Source organism: Colobus angolensis, unplaced genomic scaffold (assembly GCF_000951035.1).
Source record: "Colobus angolensis palliatus isolate OR3802 unplaced genomic scaffold, Cang.pa_1.0 Scaffold431, whole genome shotgun sequence".
In the NCBI taxonomy this organism is placed as follows: domain Eukaryota; kingdom Metazoa; phylum Chordata; class Mammalia; order Primates; family Cercopithecidae; genus Colobus; species Colobus angolensis.
The window spans coordinates 2,014,096-2,026,933 of NW_012117722.1; the positions used below are offsets into that span (position 1 = coordinate 2,014,096).

At 36.6% G+C, this 12,838-nt stretch overlaps 1 protein-coding gene across 3 annotated transcripts in view; it reads right to left on the bottom strand.

Moving 5' to 3' along the window:
- FAM135A (family with sequence similarity 135, member A) overlaps nucleotides 1-12,838 on the bottom strand; it is a 151,958-nt gene that overhangs the window by 51,680 nt on the left and 87,440 nt on the right. For all 3 annotated transcript variants that reach the window (XM_011957042.1, XM_011957041.1, XM_011957043.1), the window contains one exon: nucleotides 8,269-8,424. In XM_011957042.1, coding sequence (XP_011812432.1) covers nucleotides 8,269-8,424 — 156 coding nt within the window. The remainder of the gene's footprint in view (nucleotides 1-8,268; nucleotides 8,425-12,838) is intronic.

Genomic DNA, 12,838 nt, shown 5'->3' on the forward strand with positions numbered 1-12,838 from the left:
GCATTGGGAGTTATACCTGATGTAAATGAGGAGTTGATGGGTGCTGACGAGTTGATGGGTGCAGCACATCAACATGGCACAAGTATACATATGTAACAAACCTGCATGTTGTGCACATGTACCCTAGAACTTAAAGTATAATAATAAAAAAAATCATTATATGGATACATGTAAAACACGGATGTAACTTGGTACATTATTCTAAGTGAAAGAAGCCAGATACAAAATGTTGTATGGTTACATTCATATGAAACATCCAAGATCAGTAAATGAGACTAGCCCTTGCCAGGGAATGGGGAAAAGGGACATGGGAGTGATTCCTTAATGTGTACAAGGTTTCCTTTTGGAGTGATGTAAATGTCTTGAAATAAGACAGAGGTGATGGTTACACAACACTGTGACTATATTAAATGCCACTGAATTGTACACATTAAAATTGTTAATGGTTAATTTGTGTTACATAAAATCTGTTACACTCAAAATTTGTTATCCCCGCCCTCCCCAACAATATTACATTTTAGGACACAGTTACCTATATGTGTCATATTAGGTAACATCTATGCCTTTGAATCTTCTACTTTGGTGGTGCTGTCAACAAACGTTTTGATTTCCTAGCTATTAGACCACTGGCAGCATACTTAGTGTTCCACAGTATTTTTTTTATGATTAATTCCAGTGAATACAGCAAATGGCATGTTCTCTAATTCAATTGGATAAAAATCCAAAACTATATTTTATACCACCAAGTTGACACTGAAAACTATGTTTGAGATTGTATTTCTCTTTGATTGTAAAACATAAACAGTATAGCAAACCAGCATCATAATAGATGGTATTCTAATGTTATAAGTTTGTACTACTATTTTGTTTGAAGTCTTAACTTACACTTCATTTTGAATATTTTGCAAATTCATGGGAAAGAGATGAAATGTAGAAATATTAGGTCTGCATCTACTGCTTGGGTTCCCATCCAGTCACTACCATGTACAAGTCATGCAACTTTGGCTAAGTTATTTCACCTTTCTATAACCTCAATATTTCTTTTATAAAATGGGAATGACAAAGTATTTACTTCATGAGATTGTGTTGATGATTAAATGAGTTAACATTCATAAAGCAATTAGTGCCTTACACAGATAATAATTGCTATACACATGTTTATTAAGTAAAAATATAAATAAATTACTATGGTCCATCTATAAACATTCTGTGGGAAAAACAAACAAACAAAACTTTTCATTTCCAAGAGCACAATATAGTCTATCCATCTATGAAGGTCTCCTTTCAATTTTTAGATGAGTTCTTGGGTTTACAGGCAGTGGTCCTGGAAGAATCACCATAATTTCAATAAAGCATTAGTAACAAACCTCTTGCTATGAACTCAAAAACATAAACAGGCAACTACAAGGTGGGAGAGAAGTTAGACAAAGAAAAAAGAGGCTATCCTCATAGAAGCAGAGTTCCATTTTATAGTTCAAGGAAAGACACAATTTTTTTTAAACAGAGACAGGATCTCACTGTGTTGCTCAGGCTGGTTGTAAACTCCCAGCCTCAAGTGATCCTCCCACTTCCACCTTCAAAAGTGCTGGGATTACAAGTGTGAGCCACTATGCCCAGCCAGGAAAGACATGTTAATGTGATGAATTTAAATGAGCAGTATTACAGAATACTAAGTAACTGAACAGCAGAGTCACCATATCAACTTGGATTTTTTTGCTCTAGGTTAGAACCATCAATAATAGTGCATGCATTTTAAGTAAAGCCATATGTTTCCAAAAGGCCCTGCTTCCACATAAGAATAAGCTTGAAATTTGTTTTCTTCTTGACCAAGGAATTCTTTTCTGTATCCAAGATATATTAATATCTCACATACAAAAATATGTAAAACACAGTTAAACCCTTTGATGCTTTAGTATGTTATTTGATAGGGTTGCACCAGATATATTGAAATATCATTTACTATTTACCTGAAATCCAAATTTAACTGGGCATTCTGCATTTCATCTGGCAACCCTATGTATTTGGCTGCAGGATCTTTATAAACATTTGTGGCATAATAGAACTAAAGATTTATACAAGCTGATGGTTAACATGTCTCTGAAAGAATGTGAAATCAACTGTTACTTTGACTCCACTAACCCTAACAAAAGCTTGTTTAGGTCAGCAATGTTAGCACAAAGCACAAAATCTGGCTCTCCTGATCTGCAAACTGAGTATATTATTTCCCTAATATTGGACTTATAATTCCAGACACAAGTTACAATCAATATTAAATATGGCATCTCTGATGCTATAATGGGAAGCATTATAACACAACAAGAGGTATCTTTGGAAGCACTAGCAATAAAGATCAGTAAAATTATTGAGGAAATAAACTGCAATGAAAGCAAATTCTCTATAAGACATACTGTTGAGAGACAATTCTTCATGCGTCTCTTGCATTTCTGAAAGGTTTGTGAGCAGAAACCCTGATTGTCTTTGTTACAGACTATCTTTTCAAGGATGTTCATATTAGGGAAAAGCCTGGGAAAACGGAGATATGTCTCCCTTTGGAGCAAAGAACAGGTTACAGCATCGGTGGATAAACCTTGCTATCTATTATAAAATATTTTGGATCCCTAAGCACAGAGTTTTTCTCCTGTATTGCAATCCACTAGTGTGAGCCTGGCCTTTTTTATGTTGGGCTGTGGAAATCTGGGCTCAAGGAAAGAGAACAAATGATAATATTACCATTAATAAGGTCCTTTGTCTCATGTTTTCTGCTGCTATACATGAATCAATCTATGATAGACTAACTTGCTGGCATATAATTAGGAGGGCAAAATCTCAAGATTCTTTACAGTTCTTGACACATAAAATTCAGGATGATTTCAGATTTTTTTTTTGCTTTTTATATAAGTTGTCCCACTTGATCATTCCATTTTAGTTCGAAATGACAAAAACATTATTCACTTATCATAAATATATTTTATCTTTTTAATTAATATGGGGCACCTGTAACTATTCACACACAATAGTCTCTATGATGTAGCGCGAATGTGTATGGCATATGACTACAGAAGCTCAACAAGTTTGGATGCCTTGATTCGCCAAAAATTTGAAAACCTGAACTCGCTGGATCTGAATATTAAATAATATGGTTGAACCGGTATAAAACTAATTTATTAAATTGTTTTTTTCAAGTATGGATTTACATTTCCTCTTTTTAGTCCAACTCTTTGCTTCATAATTTGCTTTCACACCAATAAGGAGAGATTTCGTATCAAGGTTTATTTCTGCGACTTAGTTCAATTGTGCTGCTTGTGAATTCGTTATCAGGCAGCCTATATACTTTATTGTAGCTAAGTCTGTCCCTGTACAAACATTGAATGACCTTTAGGCTACTTCAGTTCCTGTAGGCTTAGCACTGTATTCTCAGAAGAACAAGATACTTTATTAGCAAAGTTCCTCCTGAATTGCACAAATGGGAGCGAGATAACACAATATGCTACCATGGCCACAGTTTTTGTGATACACGGCAGGGAAGGGCAAGGCTTATTTCTGCTTGAGTAACATTAGGACATTCTCTTATTTTGTCTTTATTATCCTTCCATGATTCATTTAGGAATTAAAATAGGCCCTATCCTGGTATCTGGAATGGGGTGAGAAAAGGGAAGCTCTAGGTAAAATTCCAAAGTTTATCTTTGGTATTCTAGTTTTCCACAAACCTGATTTTCGTCTTGGTCCCCTTTCTTTGTCCTTTCTTCTCAAAGTTGTGTTCACCAGCTGCTCTTTTAAGTTTACCTTCTTGTTCCTATTCCACCCAGAACAGCTTCTTTCCCACTGAATATCAAGCTATAAAGTTGCATCTAATCTTTGCAACCATTCTCTTCCCAGAACTTCCATTCAGGTGACACAAACAGAACAATTTAATGGAACTATAATATTTTTCTCTAGTAACACATAGTTTAAAAAAAAATGCCCTGTCTGCTTGTGGGAACTAAATAAAAACACAAAAATTAAAAAAAAAAAAAAAAAAAAAGAAAAAAATAAAAAAAAAAGAAAAACATACCCTGAAGATTACCTTTCCCAAGTAAAACTATTTCTTGCTACTGGCCTATACTTCTACTGGTCACTAAAAATAACCTTCAAACAGACTTTTATTTTGTGGAAGAGGTATCAACATTCCTCTTAGTTTTATAATGTAGGGGTTGGCAAACTACAGCCTGAGAACCAAATCTGGCCCAACACCTGTTTTTGTAAATAAAACTTTATTGGGCCGGGCGCGGTGGCTCAAGCCTGTAATCCCAGCACTTTGGGAGGCCGAGACGGGCGGATCACGAGGTCAGGAGATCGAGACCATTCTTGCTAACACGGTGAAACCCCGTCTCTACTAAAAAAATACAAAAAACTAGCCGGGCGAGGTGGCGGGCGTCTGTAGTCCCAGCTACTCGGGAGGCTGAGGCAGGAGAATGGCGGGAACCTGGGAGGCGGAGCTTGCAGTGAGCTGAGATCCGGCCACTGCACTCCAGCCCGGGCAACAGAGCGAGACTCCGTCTCAAAAAAAAAAAAAAAAAAAAAACTTTATTGAAACACAGCCACATTCACCTATTCATATACCATCCATGGTGGCTTTCATGTTACAACAGAGTTGAGTAGTTAAGGCAAAAATGTGTGGCTCCCAAAGCCCAAAATGTTTACCATTTGGTCCTTAACAGAAAAAGCTGATTCTTGTTCTACAGCATAGAAAATTGGGTCACTGGTTGTGTATTCTGACATACTTTTCAAGAAAACTTTGCCTAAGGTATTGGTATGCATTCACCTCACCTCTCTATGAGGTGGACTGGCTTTCAAGTCTTGTCAGAGTCCTAAATTTCCAAAAAAAGAATGTCAGTGAGATCCTTTAATGCTTATCAACGTCACTTTAATTTACCCTGAAAACTGGCTACCTTTCTGATACTATTACCATAATTCATTGTTATTCAAAATCTTGGTAATGAGAAATGATGTTCATGAAAATTGCCGAAAAAAATACATTCCATTCATTATGTTATTCATTCTAAATTGCTACATTAAGATGATGCCAGACCATTAGTAAGTTGAATACAGTGATTACGCTATTTCATCCATTGTAGAATCCTTTTTATTTAGCCCTTTAGAGAAGGTGATTGATCTTTAATAAAGAACTTCTAAGAAAAACTCCTATAAAATAACAGTGTTTGATATATGGATCCTATTTGCTACAATATAGCAAAAATAATGAAACAAAACAAAACACACAGGGAGAAAATTACCACCACCAAAAATTGCTTTTTTGAAAAGACAAATAAAATAACAAAGGTCTGGTAAGACAATTCAAGAAAAAAAGAGTGAAGGCACAAACAACTAGAAACTAGAATAAAATCAGGAATAAAACTAGAAAACATTAGATATTGTATATATTAAAAAGATAATTGAAGGATACTATGAACTACTTGATGTCTATAAATTAAAAAAACTCAGAATGGATAAACTCCTCGAAAAATGTAATTTACCAAAACTGATTGAAAAAAACTGTAGTATCCTCCAATATTGTGTCATCTTAATCTAATCACTGGGAAATATAATACAAACCCAAACTGAAGAATAGTTCACAAATTTACTGGCCAATACTCTTCAAAAAAGTCAAGGTCATGCAGATAAGGAATTAGTCCAGATTAAATGAGTAAAGGAACATGAAAACTGAATTCAGTGTGAACCTGAATTTGATCTTGGAAAAATTTGTTATGCAAAAATTAGTAAGATGATTGGTAAAACTTAAATATGGGCCATACATTAAATATCAGTATTGTATCAATATAAAATTTTCTAAAGTAGATCAGTGTACTGGTTAACTAAGAGAATGTCCTTATTCTTAGGATATATATGCTGAAGTACTTAATCATAAAAGAATACTATGTCTATAAATATCATATTGCTCAGGAAAAACAATGTAAGTATATATGTATGCATATTTACATGTGTATCTACCTACAAAAAAGAGGCAAGGATAGAGCAAATGTGCCAAAATGCTGATTTGTAATTCTGATGAAAATTATATAGAAGTACTCTGCATTATCTTTTTTTTTTTTTTTTTGAGATGGAGTTTTGCTCTTGTTGCCCAGGCTGGAGTGCAGTGGTGTGATCTCAGCTCACTGCAACCTCCACCTCCACCACCTGCCTCAGCCTTCCAAGTAGCTGGGACTACAGGCACTCGCCACCATACCTGGATACTTTTTGTATTTTTAGTAGAGATGGGGTTTCACCATGTTGGCCAGGCTGGTCTTGAACTGCTGACCTCAGGTGATCCACCTGCTTTGGCCTCTGAAAGTGCCGGGATTACAGGTGTGAGCCACCACTCCCAGCCAACTTTTTAAAGTCTTCTGTAAGTTTCTGATTATACTTTAGAAGCTTTACAGTTTTGCCTTTCACATTTAAATCTTCAATCCACTTGGAACTGAATTTTATTTAATATTTACCACATGGATACCCAATTGTCTCAAACATCATTTATTGAAAAATCTCACTGATCCACATATGTTATGTCCAAAAATGGCTATGTCCATGTCCGGCCTTTCTCTTAGTTTCCTTCTATTCTAAAATTAAGACCTCCAGTTCATTAAAAAACAATATAAAGTCAATGAAAACAATAAACCATGAATGAGAGAGGCTCTATTAGTAAAAACACATAACAAAGGACACAGAAAAGTATTAGAAATAAAGAAGAAAAAAGTAATCTTATTAGAAATGGGCAAAAGATTAGAATAGGCACTTCATATGGGGCAAACCTGCATAACCAATAATCACACAAAGCAGTGCTCAACCACATGGGTAATCAGAGAAATGCAAATTAGGCCTCAATAATATACCATTTCACATCCATCAGTTTGGCAAAGTTTAAAAAGCTTGCCAGTATCAAGAGTTGGAGAGTATGTGGAGTAACAAACTGTGCTGGTGGGAGTAAAAATTGGTACAACTCTGAAAACTGTCACATTGGCTAGTAAAATTGAAGTTACGCATACCCTATGACTCAGCAATTTCCCTCACAGGTAAGTACTTCAGATAAACTGGTATGCCAGGACATATATACAAGAATGTTCATAGCAGTTTGGTTTGTAATAGCTACTGCAAGTTAGAAGTAATCCAAGTATCTATCAACAGTAGAATGGATAAACAAATGTGGGTATATTCAAATGGAGATATATTACAGCAATGATGATGAACAATCTACAGGTACTGTCAAAAAAGATGGATTAATCTTCTAATGTCTTGAGTGAAAAAGCAAGATACAGAAGAACATTACTGTACAATTTCATCTACATAGAATTCAGTAACAGGTGGAAACAACCTCTACTATTTCACATGCATACATAGGTGATCAAACTAAAAGAGAAATAAGGAACTCGTCACCACAAAAGACAGGATAGTGATTACTTCTAAGTATTAGGAAGGGTATAGTAAGTGGAAAAGACACAGAGAAAACATCTGTAGTATTGAGAGTATTCTACTTCTCGATCTGGATAATAACTGAAAGCGTGTATGCTTTTAATTATTTGATAAAATGTGCGTACTTCATGCATTTTCTGACTTTGAGTATATGTTATGTTTTATAATTAAGAAAATTTTTTTTTAAATGGAAAAGAAATTAATGATGTTTGGAGGAACTCCTAGCATGTAAGGTAAAATCAGGGTGCATGCAGAGTATATAAGGAAAAAAGATGGAAAGATAGTTATTTAACACGTAAAATCTCTTTAGATGCTATACAATAAAACTGCATAGAAATTCCTGCATAATGTCCATACTAGGTCTACAGCAAACATATATGTGTAATGTGTGGACTGCCCCCTCCACCCTGCCAAGTTTATAATACACATTCCTTTATTAGGTCAGTGATAGAAGAAGGGAAGGAAAAGGAGAAGAGGAAGACTAAGTTTGAGATAGTTCTCTAGTTCCTGATTCCTGTCCCTAATGAGGCTTGGCTATTAATTCCTATTCTTAGGTTCCAGGGGCTATTCTGTATCATATATTTTCCGATTTTACTTACTTTTAGGTGGTTTTTCTTAGCAGCAGGGATTGTGATTGAAACAGGTCATATGCTTAACTGTATTGTTCCATTTCATTATTAATTTTGGAAGTCAAACAATAACATTATGATAAATGTCTTCCGATTTATCAATATATAGGTAAAAATCAGGTTTGTGTTCATAAAAATTTTCTAAAGGTAAATAATACTCATTAAAATGCTCTAAAATCACTTCTCTTTAACTTACCCTCAAAGTATGGTGCTCTTGTGCTAATAATATTCTTAGTTCTTCGTGTAGTGTTATAGCTTCCAGAAACTGTCCCCATAAAGCCATCAAAAGTGAGCAAAGTTGTGCAAGATTCATATTGATAAGTTCTGCCAGTTCATCAGGATTCTCTATTTTCTGAAATGAAAAGAAAAAAAATTTCACTGTTTCCTGAGATTTAATGTAACATACTTAAATATGTTATTGAGAATATTAATACAAAGGCAAATTTGTGATTTAAAAAAAGAAATGTGCATTTGTATGTGCATGGACATATGTGTAGAGAGAGAAAGATCAATTGACAATGGTTTTTCAATTTCCTGATAGTTACTGAAGCCATTTTCAACAACTTAATCAATATTTCAATATCTAAGATGTCTTGTTAACTGAAATAATGTCAATTGTAAACTAAAATGACAAATTAGGATGCTATAGAGAATGATCAGCTTCTAACATCAAAATACTGGGAATTTTAAACACAGTATTCAAATAATGATGAGAGTTGTAATTTTTTTGAAAGATAATATATTCTTAAGATTTTTCTTCAACCAGCTAAGAAAAATACTTAAAATATCTATGACTCCTTAGAAAAAATTGAGATACTTTCTGAAGTAGTCCTTTTCTCTCACTCCTATGTTCTTAGGTTCTACTTCACTTGTGAGTAATCCTTTCACAGAGTTGTCAAACACTTATTTTTTTTTTTCATTTCTAACAATTCACTCACTTGCTATTTACTGAACACATTTTAAATGCTAATGGCCTAGATTCTAGAGATACAAAGATTAATATGAGAAGTTCACGGTCTAGTGAGGAGAGAAAAGCAGGTAAAAAAACTATTATAAAATACTGTTATTAGGACATGATCGGAAGATGGCCGAATAGGAATAGCTCCGGTCTGCAGCTCCCAGTGACACCAATGCAGGAGGTGGGTGATTTCTGCATTTCCAACTGAGGTACCCAGTTCATCTCAGTGGGACTGGTTAGGCAGTGAGTCCAACCCACAGAGGGTGAGTAGAAGTAGGATGGGGCGTTGCTTCACCTGGGAAGTACCAGAAGCCAGGGAACCTCCCTCCCCCAGCCAAGGAAAGCCATGAGGGCTGTGCTATCCAGCCAGATCACTATGCTTTTCTCACAGTTTTTGCAGTCTGCAGATCAGGAGGTTCCCTCATATGCCTACACCACCAGGACCCTGGGTTACAAGAACAAAAGTGGGCAGTTGTTTGGGCAGACACTGAGCTAGCTGAAGGAGTTTTTTTCATACCCCAGTGGTGCCTGGAACCCCAGCAAGACAGAACCGTTCACTCCCCTGCAAAGGAGGCTGAAGCCAGGGAGCCAGGTGGTCTCGCTCAGCGGGTCCCACTCCCACCAAGCCCAGCAAGCTAGGAATCAATGGCTTGAAATTCTCGCTGCCAGCAGAGCAGTCCGAAGTCGACTGGGGAAGATCAAGTTTGGTAAGGGAGGGGCGTCTGCCATTACTGATGCTTTAGTAGGTGGTTTTCCACTGACAGTGCTAAGGAGGCTGGAAGGTTTAGACTGGGTAGAACTCATCACAGTGCGGCAAAGCAGCTGCGGCCAGACTGCTTCTCTAGATTCCTCCTCACTGAGCAGGGCATCATTGAAGAAAGGGTAACAGCCCCAGTCAGGGGCTTACAGATAAGACTCCCATCTCCCTGGGAGAGAGCCCCTGGGGGAAGGGACAGCTGTGGGTGCAGATTCAGCGGATTTAATCGTTCCTGCCTGCTAGCTCTGAAGAGAGCAGCTGATCCTGACAAGAGGGATTCTCCAAGCACAGTGCACCAGCTCTGAAAGTGACAGGGAGAATGGAACCAAGATGGAAAACACACTTCAGGATATTATCCAGGAGAACTTCCCTAATCTAGCATGACAGGCCAATATTCAAACTCAGGAAATACAGAGAACACCACTAAGATTCTCCTCAGGAAGAGCAACCCCAAGAACACATAATCTTCAGATTCTCCAAGGTTGAAATCAAGGAAAAAATGCTAAGGGCAGTCAGAGAGAAAGATCAGGTTACCTACAAAGGGAAGCCCATCAGAATAATAGCAGAGCTCTCTGCAGAAACCCTACAAGCCAGAAGAGAGTGGGGGCCAATAGTCAACATTATCAAAAGAAAAGCATTTTCAACCCAGAATTTCATATCCAACCAAAAAGCTTCTAAGTGAAGGAAAAATAAAATCCTTTACAGACAAGGAAATGCTGAGGGATTTTGTCATCAGGCCTGCCTTACAAGAGCTCCTGAAGGAAGCAATAAATATGTAAAGGAAAACCAGTACCAGCCACTGTAAAAACACACGAAAATATAAAGACCAATGACACTATGAAGAAACTGTATTGACTAATGGGCAAAATAACCAGCTAGTATCATGATGACAAGATCAAATTAATAGGTAACAATATTAACCTTACATGTAAATAGACTAAATGCTCCAATTAAAAATACAGACTGGCAAATTGGATAAGGAGTCAAGACCCATCGGTGGGCTGTATTCAGGAGACCCAACTCATGTGCAAAGACACATATAGGCTCAAAATAAAGGGATGGAGGAATATTCACCAAGCAAGTGGAAAGCAAAAAGAAAAAAAAAAAAAAGAAAAAAAAGCAGGGGACGCAATCCTAGTCTCTGATAAAACAGATTGTAAACCAACAAAGATGAAAAAAAAAGATAAAGAAGGGCATAAAGGTAAAGGGATCAATTCAACAAGAGCTAACTATCCAAAATATATATGCATCCAATACAGGAGAACCCAGATTCATAAAGCAAGTTATTAGAAACCTACAAAGAGACTTAGACTCCCACACAATAATAGTAGGAGTCTTTAACATCCCACTGTCATTATTAGACAGATCAACAAGGCAGGCAATTAACAAGGACATTCAGGACTTGAACTCAGCTCTGGACCAGGTGGACCTAGTAGACATCTACAGAACTCTTTACCCCAAATGAATAGAATATACATTCTTCTCAGTGCCACATAGCACTAAAATCGATTACATAATTGGAAGTAAAATACCCCTCAGCAACTGCAAAAGAATGGAAATCATAATAAACAGTCTCTCAGACCACAGTGCAATCAAATTTTAACTCAGGATTAAAAAACTCACTCAAAGCTGCAGAACTACGTGGAAACTGAACAACCTGCTCCTGAATGACTACTGGGTAAACAACGAAATTAAGGTAGAAATAAAGAAGTTCTTTGAAACCAATGAGAACAAAGAGACAATGTACCAGAATCTCTGGGACACAGCTAAAGCAGTGTTAACAGCGAAATTGACAGCACTAAATGCCCACATCAGAAAGTTGAAAAGATCTAAAATCGACACCATAACATCACAATTAAAAGAATTATAGAAGCAAGAGCAAACAAATTCAAAAGCTAGCAGAAGACAAGAAATAACTAAAATCAGAGCAGAACTGAAGGAGACAGAGACATGAAAAACCTTAAAAAAAAAATCAGTGAATCCGGGAACTGGTGTTTTTGAAAAGATTAACAAAATAGGTAGACCACTAGCCAGACTAATAAAGAAGAAAGAAGAAACAAACAGACACAAAAAATGATAAAGGGGATATCACTACTGACCCCACAGAAATACAAAGTAACATCAGAGAATACTACAAACACCTCTACACAAACAAACTAGAAAATTTGGAAGAAATGGATAAATTCCTGGACACATACACCCTCCCAAGAATAAACCAGGAAGATGCTGAATCCCTGAATAGGCCAATAACAAGGTCTGAAATTGAGGCAGTAATTAATAGCCTACCAACCAAAAAAACTCCAGGACCAGATGGATTCACAGCCAAATTCTACCAGAGGTACAAAGAGGGGCTAGTACTGAATTCCTTCTGAAACTATTCCAAACAATGGAAAAGTAGGGACTCCTGCCTAACTCATTTTATGAGACCAGCATCATCCTGATACCAAAACCTGGCACAGACACAACAAAAAAAGAAAATTTCAGGCCAATATCTCTGATGAACATTGATGAGAAAATCCTCAATAAAATACTGGCAAACCTAATCCAGCAGCACATCAAAAAGATTATCCACCACGATCAAGTCTGCTTCAGCCCTGGGATGCAAGGCTGGTTCAACATATGCAAATCAATAAATGTAATCCATAAACCACATGATTATCTCAATAGATGCAGAAAAGGCCTTTGCTAAAATTTAACATCCCTTCATGTTAAAAACTCTCAATAAAGTAGGTACTGATGGAACATATCTCAAAATAAGTAAATAAGCAAAGTATATTTTGCCACCATATTGATGCTGAACATGACTATGTAACTTGCTATGTCCAGTGGAATGTCAGTGGATATAGCGCTAGCAGAGATTGTAAATGTGTTTGTATTATTTACTTGGCCTTTTGTGCGCCTGCCATCTGCTGTGAGAAGAACATGACCCAGTTGGCTGCTATTCCAGAATGAAGACATACATAGAAAGGATACAAACCCAACTCTCAGACTGAAGCCAAACCAGCCCAGCTGACCCCAGACCATTGAGCAAGCAAAATGAATGTTTGTTGC